Source organism: Meles meles, chromosome 2 (genome assembly GCF_922984935.1).
Source record: "Meles meles chromosome 2, mMelMel3.1 paternal haplotype, whole genome shotgun sequence".
NCBI classification, from domain to species: Eukaryota; Metazoa; Chordata; class Mammalia; order Carnivora; family Mustelidae; genus Meles; species Meles meles.
In genome coordinates, this window is record NC_060067.1 from 64,884,337 (window position 1) to 64,897,099 (window position 12,763).

The 12,763-nt window shown below is 49.3% G+C and overlaps 1 protein-coding gene across 3 annotated transcripts in view; it reads right to left on the reverse strand.

Annotated features, from left to right (window-relative positions):
• The window catches only part of EVC2 (EvC ciliary complex subunit 2), a 126,908-nt gene that overhangs the window by 51,644 nt on the left and 62,501 nt on the right, over window positions 1-12,763 (reverse strand). For all 3 annotated transcript variants that reach the window (XM_045998433.1, XM_045998432.1, XM_045998431.1), the window contains 3 exons: window positions 5,874-6,113; window positions 3,546-3,721; window positions 976-1,135 (listed from right to left, as the gene is read on the reverse strand). In XM_045998433.1, the coding sequence (XP_045854389.1) occupies window positions 976-1,135; window positions 3,546-3,721; window positions 5,874-6,113 (576 nt within the window). The remainder of the gene's footprint in view (window positions 1-975; window positions 1,136-3,545; window positions 3,722-5,873; window positions 6,114-12,763) is intronic.

Here is a 12,763-nt window from a genome sequence, read left to right on the forward strand (position 1 = left end):
GATCAAGCCCCGCATCGGGCTCTCTGCTCAGCAGGGAGCCTGCTTCCTCCTCTCTCTTTGCCTACCTCTCTGTCTACTTGTGATCTCTGTCTGTCAAATAAATAAATAAAATCTTAAAAAGAAAAAAGAAAGGAACCCAAAATAGGGGCACCTGGGTGGCTGAGTAGGTTCAGCGTCGGACTCCTGGTTTCAGCTCAGGTCATGATCTCAGAGTCATGAGATCAAGCCCCGCAAGGGACTTTGCCCTCAGTGTGGGGAGTTGGCTTGGGATTCTCTCTCCTGCACTCTGCCCCTCCCCCTCTGTTCACACGCTCTCTAAAAGAAAGGAAGATAACCCCAAATAGAGCGAGAGCTCCATCTGTTGAACACGTATTGGAGTACTTATTGAGCAGGTAAAGTCCAAGAACAGACCACTTGGGTTCCCAGCCTGGCTCCTCTGAGGACACACTGAGGGACCCAAAGTGAAGGTCTAGAACTTTCTGTGCCTCCATATCCTCATCTGTAAAGTGGGGCTGAGCTACCTCACAGAGTAGCTGGGGGGATTCAGTGAGTTGTTTAACATGTGTATGATTCTCTCAAAGGTGTGCCCGGGGGCAGAGCTCACATCCGTGAACATCTGCTGTTAATCCATATTCCGGGCACAGAGGACCTGTGAGCTTATAGGGGGAAATAAACACCCTGAGATCTGTGACACACAACTGAAATGAGGAGGTCAGGGGAGGACTTTCAGGAAGGCGAGCCCAGGTCAGAAGATCCCCGGGGAGAGAGCCACAGGCGTGAAGGTGCCACGGAGGACGAGGAAACGCGGACAAGCATAATAAAGATGTCCGTCATGCTTTTATTTTTCAGAGCACTTGCAGACCGTCTCTGTCCTGGGTTGGGAGGACACGGGATGGTCCAGGTGGCCAAACACGGTCAGCTCTGACCGTCAGATAAATGTGGCCTTGGGCCCCACAGATGTCACTGCTCACATACCTTTTGCAGCATCTCTCGTCTTCTCTTCAGGATCAGTTTTTGGTGCAGCTTCTTCTTCTCCTGCTTTAAGTCATTGTCCAGCTTCTGTCTGATGGAAAAGACTTCGGTCTGAGTGCGCCCCAGCAGCGCCTCCGTCTGCTCTTCATCCAGGTACCCCGCTCTAGGAGAGACGCAAGAGGATGACGCACCCTCCATGCCCAGCCCTGGCCCAACTGCTGCGGTGGCTGCACGTTCCTCTCCACCTTCGTTTGGGCTGATCAGAGAACGTCTTTACCCGGAAGGAGGAGGAGCAGAACAGGCAGCTGAGACAGTCCCAGAATACAGGAAGGGCAAGCCTGGCATCCCTAGAGACTTGCCCAGAAAACTCGACATTAGAAATCGCCTGTTCGGGCAGAAACTGGGCAAGAGCTCTGGAGAAAGTGGCACCCTGGGAACCACGGCACTCTAGATACAGTTTTCCAAGAGGAGACAGTGGGTTTGGAATTGGGGGTGATGGGATTGTCACCAGCAAAGTCCAAGAGGTAAATGTTGGGAATATCCTGTAGGGTTAATTCTTCACACTAACCTGGCTAGCTACAGGGCACCCACATTAAACACTGAGCACAGAGGCACCTGGGAGGGCGATTCCAGGACAGATTAGCACTCGAATTGTGGGACCGCCCTCCCCAATGTTGGGGGGGCACCAGCCAATCCAGTAAAGGACTGAATAGAACAAAAGGTGGAGGAAGGAGGAAACTGCCCCCTTTTCCTGTTTCAGGGCTTCTGGCTGGACGCCTCCTCTCACTTTCTCCTGTCCTCGGACTGAGATCCCCTGGTTCTCAGGCCTCTGGACTCAGACTGAACTATGCCACTGGCTTTCCAGAGCATTCCAGAGTCCCCAGCTGGCATAGGGCAGGTGGTGGGAGTCCTCAGTCTCTGTGCACCAATCCCTCATATATATCTCATTGGTTGTTTTTCTGGAGAAGCCTGAGCAACACAGTCTGTTACTGTTACTACCACGATCACCAAGACTATTCCCGGTCTATCTGCCTCACTGGGCTGGGTCTCCTGCTTGGCATAGGGTAGATATCCATGGAAGCTTCCTGAAGGAATGAATAGGTAACTGAATGAATGAAGGAATGAATAGGTAACTGAATGAATGATGGATACATGCTTAAGAAATGTAAGTCTGTGCCAACTTTAAACTTTTTTATTTTTTAAATATTTTATTTATTTGAGAGAGAAGAAACAGACAGAGACACCACGTGAGCGGGTAGAGGAGCAGAGGGAAAGGGAGAGGGAAAGTGTTGAGAATCTTAAGCAGACTGGGCTGAGTGCAGAGCCTGGCACGGGGCTTGATCTCACGACCCTGAGGTCATGATCCGAGCAGAAACTGAGAGTGGGATGTTTAACCGACTGAGCCCCACAGCCCCCCAGGTGTCCCTGTGCCAAATTTTTAAAATAGAACTTAAAAATCAGAGGTAAAACACATCTCCCTGCCAACTGTTCCCAACAGTACAACCAGCTGTCAGGTGCTTCGGTTCAAGGCCAGGAACTGTTTCTTTCACTTGAGTGAAAATTAATCAGGAGTGTCAAGGCAACTGCAGTGATAAATTCATTAGCATCTTCGGGTAGTGAACGTTCAAGTACACTGCACCTCACAGAATCCTCATTAAACTGAGCGAGAGAGCCTCAGAGTCCTGATAAAATTACCAAGGCGGCAAAACCAATTCTAGAACCACAGAGTGGCCTGGGAAAGCTGACTTCATAGGCATGCCTCTCTTTATTTTAGAGCTTCTCATAACCAAAGAGAATCAAAGTCATTGTTTGCAAGTAAGCACCCCAAAGACCAGCTGGGAGGAAAGGTCAGAGAGGGGCCGAGGCTGCCTTGCTCTGAGCCTGCATGACCACTGACCACATGGTCCCCCGGGGCCTGCAGAGAAAAATTGGGGACAACGCACAACAAGCGTCTGTGCATTTGGACTTCACTGCCAAGGTGAATACAAGAGCTTGCAGAGCATCTGCGCTCAAGGAGAAGGCCCTCCCACCACGGAGCGGATATAAGCCTCCCCCACTGATTTCTTAGGGAAATGTCGGGGATTTCCTTTAAAATGACTCCAGGTGGAGGGAGGCATGGGGGTGCCTCAGTTGGCGTCTTGAGCTCAGGTCACAATCTTGGGGTCCTGGGATCGAGCCCCGTGTTGGGCTCCCTGCTCAGTGGGGAGCCCGCTTCTCCCTCTCTCTCTGCTGCTCCCCCTGCTTGTGCTCTCTCATTCTCTTTGTCAAATAAATAAATAAAACACTTATTTAAAAAAAAAAGATGACTCCGCGTAGAGCTATAGAGTGACATCAGGGTTGCCCACTGAGGTTGAATGAAGGGCACATGGAAGGTTCACCGCATGGCTGTCCCAGTTATCATAAAGGCCTTAGAAATTCTACTGCACAAAGGATTCTTACACCTAGAGAATTCTTAAGGAGTAAGTTAGGAGCCGTCAGTGCATTCGTTGACTGAGCGGCATGGGGGGACTTTAATGAGGACAGCAGGGCAAGGCGTTTCCTGTGCATCCTCTGGGATGGCTTTCGGGTCTTACCGCTCATGCTTCTGGATGAAGAGGGTGAGCTGAGCATCAGCAGCGCTCAGAAGGCCCTGTACACGGGTCTCTGATGACTGCATGTTCTGAACCAAGTATTCCCTGTGACCAAATCTCTTACTTAGATGGTATCTCTTACTGGCCTGGAGAAAATCCATCAGCTCTTCTAATTTCTCCTGTTTAAAAAAAAAAATCAAGAAAATATGCCTGATTAAAATTTAGAGACTGTTCTTTCTAGACCCATCAAGTATTACCTTTCCTTCCTGAAGAAAACACATAGGCATGGGGATTAATACCTTAAAATGCCCTGTTCTTAACAAAAGCTTAGAAGAAAATGACCTATTAATAAGGAATGAGAGCTTGGAAAAGTGCTTTCTAGACCTAGAGAATTAGGACTTGTCAAAACAACGTTACTGCCCTAGGAAAGGGGATGCAAAGCTCACCCAGTCACTCAGCCTTCGCCCACGGGGCTCTCAAAACCCAGCACCAACATAGGTGCTATGTTCTGGGATAAATCAGCCATCAGCCCTGACCCCCAGAATTTCCATGCTCGTGGAGGGGATGGGAATCAAGATAACAAACCCCAAACACAAGACAGAGATAATCTACCTTGCACTGGGGAGACTTCTCTGGGCCCTGCACTGGGCTCAGAGTGTTTCATGCCTTATTTATTAACTTAATGTAGAGAGAGAGTACTATTATCCCCATTTCACAGATGAGGAAACTGAGTCCACAGCGCACTCCTGGTAAATGGTGAAGCGGGGATTCAAACTCAGTAATCTACTTCCGGGACCTGTGCTCTAACATCATGGTAGGCTGCTCCAAAATGCAGCTATGACCAGCGGCGTGGTAATCAGACTGGCAGTAATTAAGATGTTAGCCTAAGTGGAATCATTGCCCTGATTGGCTCTACTGTCTTTTCCCATCCGTGGAAATAGTGTCCCTAGAGTGGGCCACCAGAAAGATCAATGCTCTATTCAGCAAGATACGTATGATGCCAGAGAGAGTCTCCTCTCTAACCAAAGTTGTGGGATCTCCAGTTCTTGACGCCTGGGAATGTGCACTGTCCAGACAGTGAAAAGCAGAATGGCCGGTCAGACGTGGCTGAATACTGGCACCTCCCTGACTTGCTGGCAGCAGAATCCATATAACGGGAATATGGGGGCAATATTCTTATTCTCCATGAAACCAGATCCACTGGAACTGCTGGCTTGTGCTCATAAGGGGACGCACAGCTGCCGTCTTCCAATACCCCAGCAGCTGGGGTCAAAGACGCCTGTGTCCTGCTACCATTATCACCCGTTGACTCCATTATGACTGACAATCACACATTCTAGCTCGAATGTCCCAGGGTTGAGAGTCAACCACCGGCCATCACAAGGAGAAAAATGACGACAAAATACATCAAGACCCACATGATGCCTTGGGGTCTGGATGCCCACCTGGGAATAGAATTCTTGCTCTAGTTATTCTCACTGAGGTTGGAGCAGGAAAAACCTAGAGCAAAATGGAGAGGCTGGTTCATTCTCTCCATGCTCCGTGCCTCCCAAGAGTGGCCCCTCCTCCTGCAAGACTCACTTTCGAGAGACTTTTGGGGATGGTCACTCGATCTCCTCTGGCACAGCCCTGCTTCTCACTGCGCTCACCCCAGGGGGACGCGAGATCTGCTACTGGACCGCACACCAGTGATTTCACGCTGGATGTGTACATGTGCGTGTAAAATACTCCACGCGGGCCTGAGAAATCCCCAGCAACGTGATGGCCTCGCATCAACTATTTTTGCTACCGTTTAGGAATTTATTCCATTTGGATTAATAATATTCACACTCAGGCTGACACGGAAGAACACGCACAGAGGCCCCCAGGCATCTGCAGACATGGACTGCAAGGCCCGGATCTACACCAACACACACACACACACACACACACACGCAGAGGCACATGTATATTTATGTGTTTTCCACTGCCATATGGATTCAATGTATATTGTGCCAAGCGCAGGCTTTCCGAGAATTAGCTCTACATTTTACATGTGATGAACCTGGGGCTCAGAAAAGGCATGCCGTTTGCCTAAAGTCACGGAGCTGATGGCCGGTGGAACTGGAAATCAAATCAGTCACCCTGAGTCCCAGGCCTGGGCTTCAAGTCCCTAATAGCCCGTTTATTGGAAACTCATCTGCACCTCCAGAGGCAGAAGGAAAACGTGGTGGTGAGTTCACGCTCCACAACCAAGAGAAGAGACAGGACAGAGTCCGGGAGAGGAGGCATGACTGGCACGGTAATAGGAAGTCACACTCCCATCGCCACGAGCCTGATCTGAAGCCTTACCTGTATGTCGGCATAATCCTGCAGGAGCATTCTAGCTGCCTCTGGCTTCAGTTCCCCTTGGAAAATAGCATTTTTTATCTGGGTAAAGAAGATATTGTGCAGTTCATTCCTCTGGAAAACGGCCAGCTGCCGGTGAGCCTTGGCAAAGTCCTCCTCCTGCTGCAGAGCCAGTGATCTCCTCAGGTGCGCCTGTTCCAGGCCGTGCAGGGTCCTCAGAAGGCCGCTACATTCCACAGCAGACTGCAGGCAGAGGGGGCAGCACGTGAGAGACGACACACCCACAGGCACGCACGGGCACACCCAGGCAATGTGCAAGCACACGCATGCCCACAGGCACACATGTGCATGCACACAGCAACACACCATGCATATATACACATGCACGTGCATACATGTGCCCGTATGCACATACGCAAGTGCACAGGCACACACGTGCATGAACTCACACACACATAGCAACACAGTGCACACACACATGCACAAGTGTACGGGCACATGCATGCATACACATGAGCACATAGCAAATATGCATGTACATGGGAATACTGTGCATTTCCACAGCACCACAGTGCATGCACACATGCACATGTATATAGGCACATGTATGCATACATGTGTGCACACAGCAAATACACAGGTACAGGGAATACTGTGCCTGCACATGCATACACAGATGCACATGCTCCCATGTACACATAACACAGCGCATGCACACACATGCATGAACATGGTGCACACCCACATGATAAATACACGCGTGCACAACAGTGCATACACACATACACATGTATACAGGCACACACATGCATACATGCACACAGCAAATATACATGCACACAGCAACACAGTGCGTAAACATCATGCATACAGGCACAGAGCAGTGCATAGTGCACACACGCACGGCACATATGTACACTCAGCAGCACACAATGCATACACACATAAGCACATGTGCACACATGCATGAACATAGTGCACATGGGCATGGAAAATATACACGTATACAGCAACACACCAGTACGTACACACATGCACATGTATGTAAGTACACACAGGCATACACACACAAGCACACAGCAATATACATGCACAGAGCAACACAGTGCACACACGTGCATACACACATCAATGTATAGTGCACACACAGCACATATACACACACCGCAGCACACAGTGCATAAACATATGCACAGCACACAGGAAACACACACTCATGTGCAACACACACATGTCCCACGCTGGCAATGATAAAGCCGCTAAGCTCTGGGAAATACGGCAGCACCCTGTCCTTCCCTGCTATCTTACTGTTTTCCAGAGCAGTCTCAAAGGAGAAAATTCACAGGGACAGAAATTTGCAAATCAAACTGCCTGAAAATAGTCTGCAAAATGGAAACATTAACAGATCGTGCTGTTAAACTCTCCCACTTGTTTCCATCATCTTTTGCACTTGACTTAGTTGAAGAGAAAAATACCTGAAATCAAGCCGAAGTTGAGATGATTTGGGTAAGAAAGGAGGCAGAGTCATTAAGAAATGGCTCCTGGATGCCTAACTCATGTGCTCAGGACAAAGGTAGGAAGGAGAAGGCATGCCAGCACTGAGTTCATGGTACCTTCTCACTCCGGCTAGTGCAAAAGACTCGTGCCCCAGGAGGGGAGTGCAGTTAAATCCTCCTGGGGAGGAAGAGTTCTAAGACAGCCCCCTGATACCTGGCCTGTGCTGTCCACATCATATAAATCCTCACCCATTGAGTGTGGACATAAACTCTGAATGAGACCGGACCATCAGCCCATGATCTGGTTATTACACGGCAGAACTGAAGAGGTTTTGATGATGTAATTGAGGTCCCTAATCAGTAGACTCTGAGCTAGCCAGAGGGGAAATGATCCTGGGTCTGACTTGGGGAGGAACTGGGCCTTCCTGAACGGAGAGACATTCTCCTGCTGGCCTTGAAGAAGTGAGAACAGCCTATGGAGAAGGGAAGCCTGCAGGAGCTGAGGGCCTCGGTCCGCGTTGCAAGGTGAGTTCCGTGCATGAATGAATGAGCTGGGACCAGGGCACCGAGCACCAGACAGCCCAAATGAAGCCCAGATTTCAGGCCTCTGAGACCATGCAGATATCTCAGCTAAGCTGTGTCCAGACTCCTGGCCACAGAGAGATGGTAAGTGGGTGTTATTTTTAAGTTGCTTAATGTGTGGCGATTTGGGATGCAGCCACGGTCCACTTCAGGTGAAGAAATACATGGTCCAAGGAGCTATGGGTTCTTCTCCAGCTCTCAGCAGCACCAGGAGAGGAGAGGTGATGAAACCAAATCTTCAGGCTCCTCATTCTGGAGTCAAACAGATGATGGACACGTTGGTGGAGCAAAGTCAAGGGAAGGTGTTTGTGTCCCTGAGGAGAAGGGCACAGCAATTCGAGGCGTCAAGGTCAAGAGACTATGGTCTCAGTGGCTGTGCAGGCTAAGTGGGAACCCAGGAAAGGCATAGGGTGGTGAGGACAGAGGGAGAGGGCTATACTTCCTCCAGCTAATCAGGGCCCAGAGCACCATACGCCCACTGACACTCAGGGTTGTCGGGGACCCACACCGCCAAGCATCCAGACCTACCACCTCCACTTTCGATCACTCACAGGAGCCTTATAAAGGTGATTTCTAACTTCCCAGCTCCTTTGCCTTACCTTTCAATTTATTCAGAATCTGGCCCATGAAGAAGAGTGCTACTTTGAGAGGGCCCCCCAAAAGCCTGGCAGCCAACACATGACAATTCCTGCCCTCAGGGTATAGCACAGCCTCAGCCCCCAAGCTCCAGAACTCCCTCCTGCCCACAGCTCCAGGGGGACCTCCCTGGTATTCAGGGTTTGGCTCGGTCACCAGGAAACAACATGGCCTTTTTGCAAAGCTGATTTTATAAGCGGGGTTGGATCAGACTTTTGTGAGTCACTCTTCTGGACAGAGTGGTTTGTTCACAGCTTTTATCTGCAGTACAGAATGTGGTCCCCCCACAGCCAGGAGGGGGCCAGGCCCCTGACTCTGAGAGCGCAGGGACATTCTGCTGCTCAGGGAGGGGCTGGAACCCAGTGAGGCTGATTCATTCATCAATGTGACCTTCTCTCCTAGCAGTATGAAATTCGACAAGCCGCAAACCTCAATTTATTTTAATTAACAGGAATGAAAGATGGGATGAGATCCATATAGCTTTTCACAGCCAGGACAAAAAGTGCATGTACACACATGGAAATCCCAAGATAAAGTTATTCGTCCTTGTTTAGACTTATATTTCTGAAGAATAAGGCATGAGGCAATGATATGCTTGTGTCATGGTGAAATACTCCCTTACACGAATTTATGATGGGAGCCCCCCTCCCTTCCATCTACACTGGCCTTCTGAGGGGTCCAGAGACCTGCCAGAAACATGTTCACCCCCTGATCTATTTCAATCCCCCAGGGGTACAGATGAGAAGGCTATGCCATAAAGCAGGGGGACCCCCACACCCTGCCACAAAGGGCATGCAGGAGCAAGGCAACTTGTGGATGGAAGTGAGAGACTGGTCCTGGTATGAGAGGCATTAGGGAGTGGTGGGGAGTGAGGCAAAGTGGAGAACAAGGCCTACCTATAGGGCCAGTCACCACTCAGTCCACCAAAGAGGGCTCTGCAGGAATTTGGACACAGTGCAGTACATCTCCCCTGTTTCACGAGAAGCTGGAGTCTTATATTGTACGTACTGGCAACAAATAAGTATTTTTAAAGACATACTGAAGTCATGGTCACGGACTCCAACTCCCCATTGAACTTTCCACTACAATGGACTTCACAGGGAAATGAGGCATGTTTATCCCATGGTTTTCAACGCTCCCTAAAAAGTAACTTACCCTGTGGAGAGAATAAGGGGGAACATAGAATCAGAGGTCTGGGCCAGGTTGTTCCAGAGCAACTTGCCATTGTTGACTCTGCACCATCAAAAATGTGAGACTGCAACAGAAAATTGTGTCTGTACTAAATTATACTCCCTGTACTCCGTCTAGCAAGATGGCCAATTGTAAAAATTGTATCCCCAATTGCAGGATGGGGAAACTGAGACCCAGGGGGACCGAGCAATGCACCTTCTGCAAGAACAGAGTGAGGATCTGAACCCAAGCTGTCTCTGCACAGTCCACGGTCACCACCACTCTCCCCAAGGCCTCTCAACAGAGACACACTTTAAAAACCCTAGGAGATGACACAGGCACTTAAACGTGAACAGATTTCCTCTCTAATTAGTAGAATTCCTACTCTCTCATCAAAAAACCTGATTCTGCTCAGTTTTCGTTAAAAAAAAAAAAAAAAGAATGCTTGTTGGAGTAATATGTCCAAAATATTTCCATACCTTTTACTTAAAGTTGACTATGATAAATATACAGATAAATTACAAGGTCATTGGCAGCTTTGTAAGATGGAGTGGCTTGCAAGGGCTGGAAGAGAAATACCTCTATGACATCGCCATTCAGATGCTACTTTTGGAAGCACATTGACTCAGATAAGGCGACTGGTCTGAGCGGGGTGACCCATGGGACCCAGAGTGATGGCAGCCTCCTGCTGCAAGCCAGCAGACTGGGGAGCGGGGACAGGTGCACAGGGAAGCAGGAGCACCCTGTCCCGCCATCCCTCCTCGTGATCCTAAGACCTGTGCCAATATGCGGGAAACACTTAAAACTACATTGTTCCAGGGAGCCTTTAGTTCGCTAAAGGCAGAAGCCCAGCAGGATGCATTACCCAGGCCCACAGCAGTGAGGACGTATGACGCACCATTGCACCACACGGGTGGGCAGGTGCGGGGTGGGTGCATGCTGCCTGGGTCCTCGTTTTGGCCCCAGCCATGTGTCCACAGGCCAGGGACCCTCTCTGAATCTGTTTCCTAAGCTGGAAAAGTGGGATCCTATCAATTCCCACCTCACCGAGGTGATGTGAAGATCTGATGAGAAGTCCTGTGTAATGTGCTTAGAACAATGGCCGAAACTTACATGTGAGAGCACTTACTACAATCACAAAATATTTGTACCGTGATATTAAGTGAAAACATACAATTCTATAAACTGCATGCACCTGACTTGTTTAAAAAAAAAAAAAAAGTAAGCAAAAGGTCAAAATATATGCTGAAATCGGACAACAGGAGTCGGGGCTGCCTTAGCATCCCTGTATCTCCAGGGTCAGGTGCATAGCAGGAACTCAAAACCCAGACCAAACGAACATCTGTCTGTCTGCCTTGGATGGTGATGTGGGTTCTACATATTTTTTTCCCCAAGGTTTTTCTTTTTATGTTTTGGAACTGGAGTTGACAAGCTTTTCTCTAAAGGGCCAGATAAATATTTTAAGGCATGCCGGCCCCCTAGGGTTTGCGATCACATATTCCTCTGCTTGTTTTCTTTTGTTTTGATTTTTTAAAATCCTTTAAAACATAAAAACCATTCTCCACCCACAGGTCAGCCTGGGCTCATGGGTCTAGCTGCTGACTCCTGTTTTCTAACACTTTCCAAGCAGGCACTGTGTCCATGGGAACAAAAGATATAACAAATTTGAGAAAAGAGAGTGAGAGACCATGAGATGGTTTAGGGACTGAGTCATGGCACTGTGAGCTCCGCATGGTTTCTGAAGGGCTGGGCTCAGGGAGACTCCACATGGACCAATATAGTCATGGAGAGAAGTCAGAAAGGGGGGTCAGCTGGCAAAACTCTGGTGGTGGAAAGAGTGTTCCCCACCCCCACTCCCTACCATGACACACAACCACATCCTAACCCAGAACCTGCGACTGTGGAATGAGGATCTTTGCAGATGTAATTAAGATAAGGCGCTTAGGAGATCATCATGGATTATTTGGGTGGGACCTAACTCCAAAGACAAGCATCCTTATAAGAGAAGAGATAGACGGTCCCAGGATGGAAGATGGCCATGGGAGGTCAAGAAGTCAAGACAGGAGTGAGGGGGCCACCAGCCAAGGAATGCCTGGATCCACCAGAAGCTGGGAGAGACAAGAAAGGACGCTCCCCTAGAGACTTCAGAGGGGGCGTGTCGGCGGACACCTGGATTTAGTTCTTCCAGTCCCCAGAATTGTGAAAGAATCAAAATCTGTTGCTTTGAGCCACGAAATCTGTGGTCATTTGTTAAGAGCAACCACAGAGGGGCGCCTGTGTGGATCAGTGGGTTAGAGCCTCTGCCTTAGGCTCAGGTCATGATCCCAGGGTCCTGGGATCGAGCCCCGAGTCGGGCTCTCTGCTCAGCGGGGATCCTGCTTCCTCCTCTCTCTGCCTGCCTCTCCACCTACTTGTGATCTCTCTTTCTGTGTCAAATAAATAATTAAAATCTTAAAAAAAAAAAAGAGCAACCACAGAAACTCATACGGGAGCCAAGCAGAAAACAAGCCTCACCCTCAAACGGGATCCATGTCAAGGTAAGGGGGACTGAATGCAAGGGAGAAGGCAGGGCTAAGACAGCATGAATCTTGCCTCTTTTGGTATCTGCCCAATGTGTCTGCATGAAGGCTGACAGCAGATGACCCGCTGAGAGCCATGAGCTGTCAGCCCTGTGTGTCCACCGCCAGGGGATCTCTGTGCTGGCCAGCAGTCTGGGGAATGGAAGTCAGCAGTTCAGAAGCCTATTCTCAAGCAGGTGTTAGACCTCCCCAGGATGACAGGTTTCCAGACCTGGAAATGTGGGCTCAAGCCACAGGGGCTGCACAAGTCGGCTCTTTCATAGAAGAAGACAGAAATCAGGCTTGATTTGACACACTCGGGAAAAAACTCTGGCACGATTCCCTCAAGACAGAAACAGACGCATTTCTTAGAAAAATGAGAAGACTTCATCTCTGATCAACAGAGGTCAGCCCTGAGAAGCCTGAGGGGTCAGAACTCTCAGATCTGAGC